At 39.2% G+C, this 12,769-nt stretch overlaps 1 protein-coding gene across 1 annotated transcript in view; it reads right to left on the bottom strand.

Annotated features, from left to right (window-relative positions):
- igsf9bb (immunoglobulin superfamily, member 9Bb) overlaps nucleotides 1-7,691 on the bottom strand; it is a 154,150-nt gene extending 146,459 nt beyond the window's left edge. The window contains exon 1 of the mRNA XM_058758146.1: nucleotides 7,565-7,691. Within this exon, the coding sequence (XP_058614129.1) occupies nucleotides 7,565-7,586 (22 nt within the window). The 5' untranslated portion in view covers nucleotides 7,587-7,691. The remainder of the gene's footprint in view (nucleotides 1-7,564) is intronic.
- Between the last annotated feature and the right edge of the window lie 5,078 nt (nucleotides 7,692-12,769).

Raw genomic sequence — 12,769 nt, 5'->3', positions numbered from 1 at the left:
TGGGTAAATCTAATGGGAAGTCTTTGGTCTCAATCTATTATTTGTTCCAAAGCAAATCGTTTTGGCAAAAGCTCACCATGTTTATGTAACTTCAATGCTATATATCAGAGCGCTGCCTTTGTACTTTTAACTGATTTGCCTAGCAACTTTTATGATGGCTGCTGCTGTTGTTAATTAAATATTACAATTCAATAAATAATATTTTATATAAATAACAGTAGTATTTAGTATCAGGAAACAGTGTATGTGTGTGTGTGTGTGTGTGTGTTTTACGAGTCAGCAGTAAAGACTTTTATATTGAAAAATATTAAAGCGCAGTTTTGAACAAGGACATTATTCTTTCAAAAAGCTTGTAAGCAGCCAACACCGTGCAGCATTGTCATCAGGATTCACCCTTAACAGATGAAAGGATAGTACAAGCCTATCAGACATTCAAACTAATGTTTTAATGAGAATATGAGATTGATCTGAAGAATGAATGCTGGATCAGGTGCAGGTAATCACGATCGCCCAGTAAGTCTCTCTTTCATAATACTCTACTAAACACAATACACCACTTTCAATACAGTAATACAATAAGCTTTTAATGAAGCAACGTTCCTTCGTTACTAGTTCTAAAGTGACGTTTTGGAATTAGTAACGGAGGCTTGGGCTCAGCTGTTAAGCTGTCAACTTTAGATTTGAATCTGTGGCGGAAGGAAGTATTTCTGCACAAAAGAGGGCTTTTAAAGATGATCCATTATTTTTTTTATGTATTCACACACTCGTGCTGTCGAACTGTTGTATATCACACTCGTAGACATGAGATATAGCTGTATACGGCCGAATCACAGCCGTGCCGAACTGCTGATATACAGCCATATCTCATGTCTACTTGTGTGGTATTGCTTATATATTATGTTATGTTATATTATATTATATTATCCCATAATTATATTTAATGTGACATTATAATATCAATTTTCTTCTCTTCTTTTTCTTCCTAAATGTTTGGTTGGGCTGGAAGGAGTCCAAGGAATCGCCTGTAATCCCGATAGTGCTTTTGCTTAACGGGAGTGCACAGATAAAGTGAGAGAGCAACAGAGAGGGCAGCACACATTAGAGACAACACTAGCAGGCACTCACTCTGTTTAATTACACAGAAAACAAACAGTGCTTACAAGATTATGCTGAGACACAGCAGGCCTCCATTAACATGTCAAGCTACACCATGGTCTCTTCCATATGTTCAGATATCAGATACAATGTGGATAAGTACTAGGGTTGTGCAATTAATCGCATGCGATTGTCATGCGCATCTCATCAGTAAAGCTGGTTCCGTAATTGGCATTAAATCGACAAGCTAGGCAATATCGCGTTCAAAATCGTATGCAATTCATCTGCGATTTGAACGCGATATTGTATAGCTTGTCAGTGAACTACGGCTCTGTGTATTAAATGCCGCTCCATCTGAGAGTAGGTGATGGCGATTTAATGCCAATTACGGAACCAGCTTTACTGATGAGATGTGCGTGACAGTCGCATGCAATTAATTGCACTGTCCTAATAAGTGCTGCCTCTGCAGAAGATGATCAACGCCTGCTTCTGCACTGCTGCTAGTTTAGCCTCGCCCACCGTTTTGTGCATGCAGTGTTTACGAGAAAGGCGAACATGCAGGTCTACGCAGAAACCAAACAATAAAGATGGTTCTGAAGACAAGACGCTGTGCAGTGCCAAGTTGTGAAAAAAACAGTGTTTGCGTTGCCTTCCTTCTGATTCCAGGGTTAGGAACGAGTGAAATCCAGACTGCATCAGTAAGAACTTGGTCCTTTGTTCACTTCGTTTTACCGTGGATTCATTTACAAACAAAGCACAATTCAATTCGATTTTCAAAAAGATTGAAACTAAAAGATGATGCTGTGCCGACTATATTGGGTCTGACAGTAATGTCACAACACAAGTGTGAGTAACAGTTTTCATTAAGTGGTCTCTATTGCTCTCTCTTCTTACGGATTGTTTGATATGTATTGAGTTATTTATGCATTTTTGACCTAAATCACAGCAGCGTGCGTCTATGAGGAATGTACGCTGTCAAACATACTCAACTATTAGCCAATCATATAGCAGTGGGCGTTTACTCCTCATTCTACAATCCGCCACGCCTATTCAAACAAAGTGTTCTGATGAGGGGGGTTAAAAACAGGACAGAAAATAGCTTATCACCTCTAAATTGTGTTTTTTGATGTAAAAATCTTGATAACATTATAAGTGGACCTCAGAGAACAGTACAACATTAAAAAACAAAGGCAGTTCTTGACCCATATTAAATTCAGATTTACATAAAATTATTCTTATAAACTATGTTTGCCAAAACCAATAGGTTTAAGGATATGTAAGTCTCTTATGAACCCACATGCAAATGCTTGAGAAGTGAGCACTCTACTGGGAGTTTAACAATTGATTTTAAGTTGGCTGACACTCGACAGAATTTGCATGGAGTTTAAGGACACAGTTCTTTGCGGAATAAAAAAGTCAAGAGTAAGCACAATTTGTGATTAATCCCTTCACTGATAGCATATTTTGCTATTTTTGTTATATGTGCTCATGAGTAAGCACTATCAGTAGTAGTACACAATAAAACATTAATATGTTTTGTTAAAATTACTTCTTGTAGCACATTTCTGGGACCTTTTTTTTTTTGTCATTTCCTAAAACTACGTCAAAGTCTTTTTTTCCAAAATGAATCGGGGTTTAGCCGATGAATCAGGGTTTGGCCTCTCTCTAATTGTACAGGCAGTTACACAGCTGGTCTGTCCCACCCAGAGTTCTGCACCTGAGCTAGGAACCAATTCAACGTAAAGGCCAATTGACCTATCGGTAAGCCCCTCCCCTAGAACGTTGATGAGCCAATAGCAGTCGAGTATCAGTTGCACAGGGACCGGAACTCGGACATCTTTAGGTTTCAGCGCCATAGAAAAGCATTGAAAGATTGCGAGTTCTCGTCGGTTTTGTGGTGATTGTGCCATAAAAATGGTAAAACGATGTGCCTGGGGCACTTTAATACTGATTTGAGATATCCGGAGAGGATGGGCAATGGAATTTATTTTATTACATTTCCTGAATCCAAACAAAACAGTAAAATGTCCCCAAGTATTCACCCCAATACAAATGAAGACAAAAACGTTAGTTTTCTGGTTGTCATACACTCATTAAGTTACAGTTTTCATTTTCTCAAACAGAAAGTTAATGTTATCTTGTGCTTTAGCAAGGTATCTCTGGCTAAAACTAGCTAACGGTAAAGTTAGTGATGCTAATGTACAAACCTAAATAGCGGACTGTTCTCGCGTCTTGTACAGTGTAGGTCAATAACACACGAATGTAGGTCTACATTTCAGTTCCTCTCCATATTAAACTGTTTAAATGTACATTAATTTAATCTTACCCTGCGATACATGAATAGTGTTGATTCTGCATGTTGTCATCCACGATCGTTATGACTGACCGTAATATGAGACTTCTCCCGCTTACATTGTGATCTGTAAAACCCTCCAGTTACCCACCGTATTTATTTTTAAATATTTTATAAATCCCTCCATGGAATATTTAATTCCTATTTGGTGGCCTTCTGTGTCCAAAATTGTGCAAAAACATCGTGGGACAAGGTTTTCACACTTTATCTGTAATTGTAAGACAGTGAGCAACTCCGTTTGTTTGTCCGAGGGAGCAACAGTAACTAAGGGGGGCGGGGCTTACCGATAGGTCAATTGGCTTAGTTACTGTTAAGAACTTAAAAACTGTCAGAGTTGCTAACTGTCAGCTGTCAGTGTGAAAACCTTGTCTCTATAACTTTTTGATAAATTTTGGACACAGAAGGACCACCATTCAAGTGGTACTTAAATATGCCATGGAGGGACATATAAAAGATTTTAAAATAAATATTGTGGGTATTAATTTGGAAGCGTGGGTTTACAGATCACAATGCAAGCAGGAGAAGTCTCATATTACGGTCGTCACGATTGCAGATGAAAAAATCCTGGATCAACACTTTTAATGTACCACAGGGTAAGATTATACTAATTTACATTTAACCAGTTTAATATGAAGAGACAGTGAAATGAAGACCTTCGTTTATGTGTTTTTGACCTACACTGTACAAGACGCAAGAACAGTTCGCCATTTAAGTTTTTACATTAGCACTGTAGCGTTTGAATGCAATCAAGATGTTCGATCAGGTTTTAGGCATCTTAAACTTTCCCTCCTCCCTTGTTGTAATGAAATTACAGATGCAATTAAAGATGCATGTCTAACGTCCAAACGTATCAAAGAGCGTTATCGCCATCTTCTCCAACGCTAGCAGAGACAGTCAACTTTCTCTTTGAGCTTCAAAGAGATTGTGGGGGGAAGGAACGATTCCCCCATCCCCACGAGGAGCCACTACCCGTGGCCCAGAAATCACGTTTCTTATTGCGCATTCCAAGTAATATCAGTCAAACTGCAGTTGGGTTGTTTTGATTAAGTAATAATAACTAAACAAATACAGACAATTTACAAAATTAAAGTTCATTGAAAGTATGTTTTAACTACTACTCCTACTCCTGTAATTGTCTGCATGTATATATTTTTTAGACAGTTGCCTAGATTGTTTAGTATTCACAGATGTCTGTGGTGTGAAAATGAAAAAAGGCCCATAGACAGCAGGGGCTGTATCAGTGCTACCAAAAACAGTAGCATAATAACAATAAATTAATTAATTAGGCAAGGCATTAATGTTTGCCTACAAAACCACCACTGGCTCTGCACCCCTTTACCTAAACTCATTACTTCAGACTTATGTGCCCTCTAATACGTTCTGCAAGTGAACGGCACTTTATTGTGCCATCCCAAAGAGGCACAAAATCACTTTCACAGACTTTTAAATTAAATATTCCCCCCTGGTGGAACGATCTGCCCAACTCAATCCGAGCAGAATCGGCTAAAAACACATCTCTTCCATCTTTATTTGACCCTCTATCTCTAGCTATCTTTATTCTAAATTTATTCTTAAAAAAAACAATTAACAAAAGCAAAAAAGGCCTCCAACACTAGCTTGCACTATTCTTTTTCTATTCAATCAGTTTTATTTTTTATTTATTATATAATAATAAAAAAAAACCTTGCTACGTATACTGTGTTAAGCTACACTGTAAAAAAATAAAAATATTTTTTTATACGGTAAAATACCGGCAGCTGTGGTTGCCAGAATTCTACCGTAAAATATACGGTAGCAACGTCTTAGGTTTTACGGTTTTAACTTAAATTTTACTTTTTTTTACGGTTTTAACTTAAATTTACAGTTAAATACCGTAATTTCATTAACTGATATAATGTTAATATGCCAACCTATTGAAGTACTGAAATCTGTTTTGTACCTTTGTATTACACTGATAACCACCAAATGCAGAAGGTGATGAGAAAGTCACATGATGAACCAAAGCCCATCACAAGCTGTTTATAAATAATAACATATATAGAAGGTGCACAGTGTCATTCACACAAACACTTAACACCATCATGGTGAGACTCATTAAACTGAAATATGCAATAAACATTCATTTAACAACATTAGATGTAATATACAACCCTAACTTACCATTAACCATTTAACTGGTCTTTTACCGTTAAAATCACGGTCATTTTTAACAGTGTAACTAAGACTTGTTATAGCACTTGCATATCATTGCTCTTTTGTTGATTTTGATTGCTTCCATTGTCCTCATTTGTAAGTCGCTTTGGATAAAAGCGTCAGCTAAATGACTAAATGTAAATAGCATCTAACTAGTTTGCAACATGCCTAAATTGTAAAGCATCTTAAATAAAACGTTCCCAAATATCTGCATGTCTGTCTCGTTTAAAGGCTTTATGCAAGTTAGCATACAAGAGTTGCTTTTGTAGGTATTATTATAGCACAGCTCTTAAACCTTACTAATTTTCAAACACTGCTAACAGCTGTGTGTATAAATGAAAATGTGATTTACAAATTTAAGGCAGGGCTGGCAACTTTTGAGTTCAACTTGGAGTGGGGGGGGGGTTGTTTTTTTATTATATACCATATATATACATACATACACACATACACACACACACAATTGTTGATACAAAAAAAATATATATATATATATATATATATATATATAAACCACCAGAGTTTTGTCTGACATCTGCATGCCTAGTAGTTAATGTCATAGGGAGAGTGGGGTAAGATGAGCCAGTTGGTAAGTTGCATCTTGTATCTTGCCAACTGTACACATTTGTGACCATATATTTTGGAACCACAGATTATCTCTGCCAGACTGAAAAGAAGAAACAGGCACCCATTTACTTTAAAAACTGTTTTTGGCTTGTCAAAGTAAAATTTTAGCATAACAGATGTAATGGCTGTAACTCAATTTATCCAGGTCTAAGAAATATTTATGATGCATAGGTGATTTAGCAACATATAATACCATGCAAATCATTTAACAAAATATTAGCCTGAATTGGTAAACAAGCTAGTTTTTTCCAAATTGGCAGCTATGGGGCAAAGTGAGCCAAATGATGTGGGGTAAATTGAGCCAGCATTTTAACTTACCCCACCATAAACACTGAATGCTTTAATGTGATATTACACAACTGATTTAGTTTATTATATAAATATTATTTGTAGTTTATTTAATAGGGACAATGTACAAGTGCACCAAATCCTTCTCTGATAAGAACCAGAAGATGCTTTTCGTCACATTATAATCAGATATATCTTTCCAACCGTAAGTCCCTATTGGCCGGTTGAACATTGCAGAAATGTGGCAGCTTGGCATGAAGGGCAAGCCATGCCAGGAATCTTTTGACTAAAATGTTTATTAGTTACAGTGACATTTATTCCTTCAGTCTAATCCAGTTTTTTTTTTTTTTTTTTTACTTAAACTTTCTGTTTAGTCTGTTTTTGAGAAGATTACAACTTTGGTGTTCAACATATTGTTTCAGAAACGCAAACAACTAAAGACTGAATTTAAACTTAATTTGGTTGGTTTTATGTTGTTTAAGTTAGTTTTAAGAAATGAAATATGAAAAGGAAATTTGATAATTAAATTAGTTTTTAAAAGAGGTAAATTATCTTAAAATTTCAAATGATAGGAAACATGCTTTAGATACTTTCATTGTACTTCTGCATCATTTCCCCTTATCTTGAGGACCACATAAGTAAAAAATTGCTCATCTCCCTACTTTGTTTTTATATAAAAATTGGAAAATATGGAAAATAACTGTTGCAGTGCTGCAAAACTATTAACTCTTCTCACTACAAGAATAGCAATGTACAAAGAATTGCAAGAAAGTCATTTTATAAATAATTGCAACTGCAATTTGCCAATATCCTGTTATTATAGTTTTAACTGAGGGTACTTTTGATTGCGTGAGAAAATGGATTTGTGGCGTGAGAAAAGTGTCAATTGCGTGAGTCTCACGCTAAATGCATAAGAGTTGGCAGCCCTGTTTAAGGATTCACTTTAAAAGTAACTTATCTGCCGATTATACTTATAACTATTCTTAAATCTCATAGTTAAAATCTTACTTGTTGGCGACTCTTCTGTCATCTGTTGTTGTGGTGTCTTCTTTCTGAATATTATGACATGCCTTCAGAAGTCTTTCACACTTTCTCTAAGTCCTTGTGCTTCATTTCTTAATTGACTCCGTGTGAATCTGTGTGGCCAGGAATTCCAAATTAAAATGTCATAATGGTTGAAAGCTGACAGGTTGAGCTTTGATCTTCTGACAACTTTTATACTGGTACTGGGCGCCTGTTACGTCATACATTTGCATATGACCGCCTCCAGCAAGACCTCGACCAATCATACATCATCGCACCATAGACCCCGCCCACTAGCATTCGATCAGTTCAGAGCATAGTTCAGAGCCATGGCTCTGGATCAGTTAAAATGCCCCTATTATGGGTTATGAAAGGTTCATATTTTGGTTTTGGGAGTCCCCAACAACAGGTTGACATGCATGCAAGGTCAAAAAAACACTTTCATTGTCTTAAAATATGCATTTATTTTTTCCTTTTTTGCTCACGAATCCCAAACGGCTCCTTCAACGATTCATTTTCCAAACCCCTCCTTTGCGTGACGCTAATCTGCGGTGATTGGTCTGATGACCCAGTGTGTTGTGATTGGTCTTCTGCGTGCAGCGCATGTCAATAAAGGAACGCCCATCGCCACTTAGCCCACAGCTCGGTGGTAAACACCCAAAGAGCCATGGTATATGCGTTAGCCCAATGCAGAAACGCATTGATAAAGCAGTGCAGTTTGTACACCAATGTATTGCTCTATTCTTTATCAGAACTCCAAATAATAACAACGACAAACATTCACTATTCATCGACACATTTCTAGACAATTGCGAGCGAGCTGATATTGCTGTTAGCCGGTTAGACGGAGACCTACAAGCTGCGCGGAGCGAACACAACACACACAACTAAATACGTATTTTGCATGCTACAGTACAGAGTACATGACAGCAACAGTTTTTAAAAGAATTACTCCACTTTCAGAATAAAAATTTCCTGATAATTTACTCACCCCCATGTCATCCAAGATGTTAATGTCTTCCTTTCTTCAGTCGCAAAGAATTTATCAGTCACAACTGCGAAACCATTTGTAATTTTCTTTAAAAAAAATGTTTATACACTTTTTAACCACAAATGCTCGTCTTGTCTAGCTCTGCGAGGCGCATGCGTACTTTGTCTGTGTGCAACTGTTCAAGACAGGGTATGTCTAAAAACTCCACTTTTCACCTTTCTACTTTTCTCCTCCAACTTCAAGATCGTACTACATCGTTGTTTTACCTTTTTTTTTTGTTGTTGTTGCATGTTTGCTTAGTAAACACTGGGTCGGTGCTTCTGCATGATTTTGAAGTTGGGAGTTTTTTGACATACCCTAACTGTACCCTAACCCTCACAGTGCAGAGCACAGCGTCTTCTACACAGGAATCCCGCTACGGGGTTTGAGTTCATGTTTTCCCAGGTCTGTGCGCGCAACAAGTGGGCGGGCATAAATATGCTAATGTTTCATGTTGACGTCACCTTGAAACAGCTAAAGATTGTCATGAAAACGACTCGTTTTCATGACTCGGAGTCGACTCTTTCTTTTGAAAGACAATAACTTTATACATGGTGCACTTTTAGATTTAAAACTTTGCAAGATGTTTTCATTCACTTAGAGCTGTCTCGGGGAGTGATTCGTTCAGTCGCGCATGGTTCTGTTCTGAATTAGTTCACCTGTTTCAAGTCTTCGGGTTTGAGTCGTTCGTTCGTGACAGCCTCATAAGCTAAACCTATGCAGTCAAAGCGGAAAAAGACTTAATAATAATAATAATAACCAACTCTTTAGTTTATTACCTTTGTTACCACATTCAGTGTTATGGAAAAGAACCATCATGACAGAAATTCACACATTTATAAACTGTAAGAAATAAAAAGCTACAATTGAGACCAGAAACGCATTAAGTAACTGTAAGAGTAAATAATAATAATAATAATATGCAGCTGTTTGTAAGGAATGTTGTAAATTAACTAATTTCTCTGTCCAATGCTGTCAAGTACGTGACAAAACCGACCGACTCGAAAGACTCAAGAGATGAACTAATCAGTTCTCTTTCCGGCTCTGACTGCATAGGTTTAGCTTATGAGGCTGTGACGTGATGAACGAACGACTCAAACCCGAAGACTTGTCAGATAAGAGGTGAGGTGAGCTAATCATAGACTAAAGACCCAGGTAAACAATGAATTGATTTGTTTCTGTTTCTTATACATTATATTTTTGTATTGTTTGTAGTGTGATCAACGTTTGCATAATTAGTAGATGTGTTAGGGAAGTAGCACGTAACATTTTAATTATATTTTTAATATTTATATTATACTAAAATGAACGAAATGACTCGAAAAAAGATTCGTTCATTTTGTTGAACGAGACTCAAAGGTCCGAGTCCATAAAATGATCCGAACTTCCCATCACCAGTAGGATCCCTTTGCCAGGAACAAGCGGTTGGTTTATTTTTAATAGGTTGTTTGCACATGACGTCATTGCTGTGGCGCGAAATGCAGCTGGAGGGCAGGAAGTGATTTTTCTCCATAGGAATCAGTAGCAGAAACTCAAGATGCCTGTGTTTTGTGTTGTTTATGAATGCTGAAATCGGTCAAACCGAGAAAACACAAGGAGCTTTTATCGTGTACGAAAATGTGTTGTTCATAAGGGGGGGAAAGTCAAGAAAATGACTGAAAAACGCAGGAAAAAGTGGCGTCCCGGATTGCGACGGTGTTTATTCGGAACATTAAACTGCAGATTGTTTTGTAAACAAGTCACTGGAGAGTTCGCAAAAACCTTTGTTGAAAAGGGAAACAGCCAACTATCTGACAGCACCTGCATTTCAAACTGTAACTTGGAAGTAAATGATTTCGTAATTCCTTATGTGTAAATGACGTTTTTTTTCCCACATAACATTTGTGCAAAAAACCTCATTAACTTTATACGTGAACTTCAAGGAGCATATTATTTATTTATTTTTAAAGAAAATTCCATGTAATGACCTCTTTAAAGACAGCGTTGACTAATTGTGTGGGGTTTTATGCTCTGCTCTTGGCTTCTAACTGTTAGTACAAACAATTTCTAATCAAATTGAAATTTCAGAAATATGGTTTATTTAAACACATACTGTTCTGTACTGTACACTTTCCCAACATTATTTTTCTATTGCAGTGAAGTCTTTCCATTGTCTGTTTACATATCATCTCAGGCTGGAAAGTAAGATTTTTTTGCAAATTTTGTGCGTTCAAGCGCGCGCATTTGGAAGTGGCACCGCTCCCTATATAATGCGTCGCTTGGCGCCATTTCCTCAGAACCTTTCTCCTTCATAAAACACATTAGAAGTTTCTTGCCGTGGATTCATCGACGAATAAGTGGAATTTATTACAGAATAAGTGTATTTTTTCCCCTTCGAACGTTCCGGTGAGAACGACGATGTCCATCAAAACTTGTGGAGTCTACGAGGGACCCATCGAGCTCCCAGACGGACATGTCTCATGCGTCTTCTGCCTGGGCCGCGCCCACGCGGAGGCCGCAGTCATTGAGTCCAGTTGCCCTCATTGTGGGAAGATGAGCGTCAAGGCTCTCTGAACGCGGATAGCCATCTTGCTCAACAAGCAGCCCAGTCTCAGTTTGCAACAGTCTCCTTCCGCCAGCTATGCTGAGCCGCGCAAGACGAAGTCACGTTGCCCTGAGGTGGAAGCCGGCAGGCCTGCTGGTGAGCACACGTCGGCGTACCTGCTCTCCTGGCCCATCCACTCCCCGGGCGACGAGAATGTTCTAAGTTGTTCTGTTGTTTGTTGTGCAATTAAAATGAAACAACCTCACAAAAAGAGCTGTTTTCGTCTTCCAATCACCACTCACACTCGCTGTGCAGATGGCTCGTGGTCCCCTTTTCTGAGAGCGGAGATTCACAGCCTCCTGGAAAAAGGGGCGATAGAGGTAGTTCATCCAGACGAATGCGAGAGTGGGTTTTACAGTCGTTATTTTCTGGTTCCCAAGAAAGACGGCGGGCTCCGCCCTATTCTGGACCTGCGTCGACTGAATTGAGCTCTGGCGAAGTGCTCGTTCAGGATGATCACCTTTAAACAAATCCTCTCGCTAATTTGACCGGAGGATTGGTTCGCTTCTGTAGATCTAAAAGACGCGTACTTCCATATCCAAATAGCCCCCCGACACAGGCGCTTTCTGAGATTTGCATTCAAGAGAGTCGCATTCCAGTTTACAATCCTTCCATTCGGCCTGTCCCTGGCGCCACGCATATTTACGAAATGTATGAACGCCGTTCTCTCCTCTATGTCTGAACGGAGTGTGCGTTCTAAACTATCTGGACGACTGGCTGCTGATGGCTCATTCAGAGAGCGCGCTAGATGTTCACAAGGGTATGTTTATCAACCAGCTGCAGTGTTTGGGACTTACAATCAATTTCCAAAAAAGCAATCTCCAACCTACGCAATGCATTTCGTTCCCGGAACGCGTGCATACGATTATGAATTCGCTCGTGGCGTTCTGAGAAGGGAAGCTACTACCGTTGAAACATTTTCAAAGAGCACTTGGCCTGATGACAGCAGCCTCGGCGGTATGTCGCCTGGGTATGCTCCACATGCGCCCCCTCCAGCTTTGGCTAAAAGCCCTCGTCCCGGCGCACGCATGGCATTCGGGATCGATGTGCGTGCAGGTGACTCACAAATGTCTGGAAGCAATGTCCCCCTGGATGAGCGATGTGCTGTACAGACGGGGCGTGATGATGGGACAGGTAAGCAGATGCAAAACTGTCACGACGGACGCGTCATGCAAGGGATGGGGAGCCCTTTGCGATGGCAGCCCAGCCTTTGGTGTCTGGACGGACATGGAGAAAACGTGGCACATAAATTGCCTGGAATTGAAGACGGTTCATTTAGACCTCGAGCAGTTTTATGCTCAAGTCCATCACCAGCATGTTCTCATTCATTCGGACAACATGGCAGTGGTGGCATACATAAATCACCAAGGCGGCATCAGCTCGCGGCCCCTTTTGAGGCTCGGAACGACGCTCCTGTTATGGGGCAGACCAACATCTCCTATCTATTCGAGCTGTCCCTGTCCCCGGCCACTTGAACTGCGGAGTGAACATGCTGTCGAGAGAGGGTTTATTCCAGGGGGAATGGAGATTGCATCCTCAAACAGCAAGTATGATTTGGAACGTATTCGGGCAAGTG

The sequence above is a fragment of the Onychostoma macrolepis genome, chromosome 21 (genome assembly GCF_012432095.1).
Source record: "Onychostoma macrolepis isolate SWU-2019 chromosome 21, ASM1243209v1, whole genome shotgun sequence".
Classification (NCBI taxonomy): Eukaryota; Metazoa; Chordata; class Actinopteri; order Cypriniformes; family Cyprinidae; genus Onychostoma; species Onychostoma macrolepis.
The sequence above is the reverse complement of the archived record's forward strand: the minus strand, read 5'-3'. Positions and strand labels throughout refer to the sequence as shown.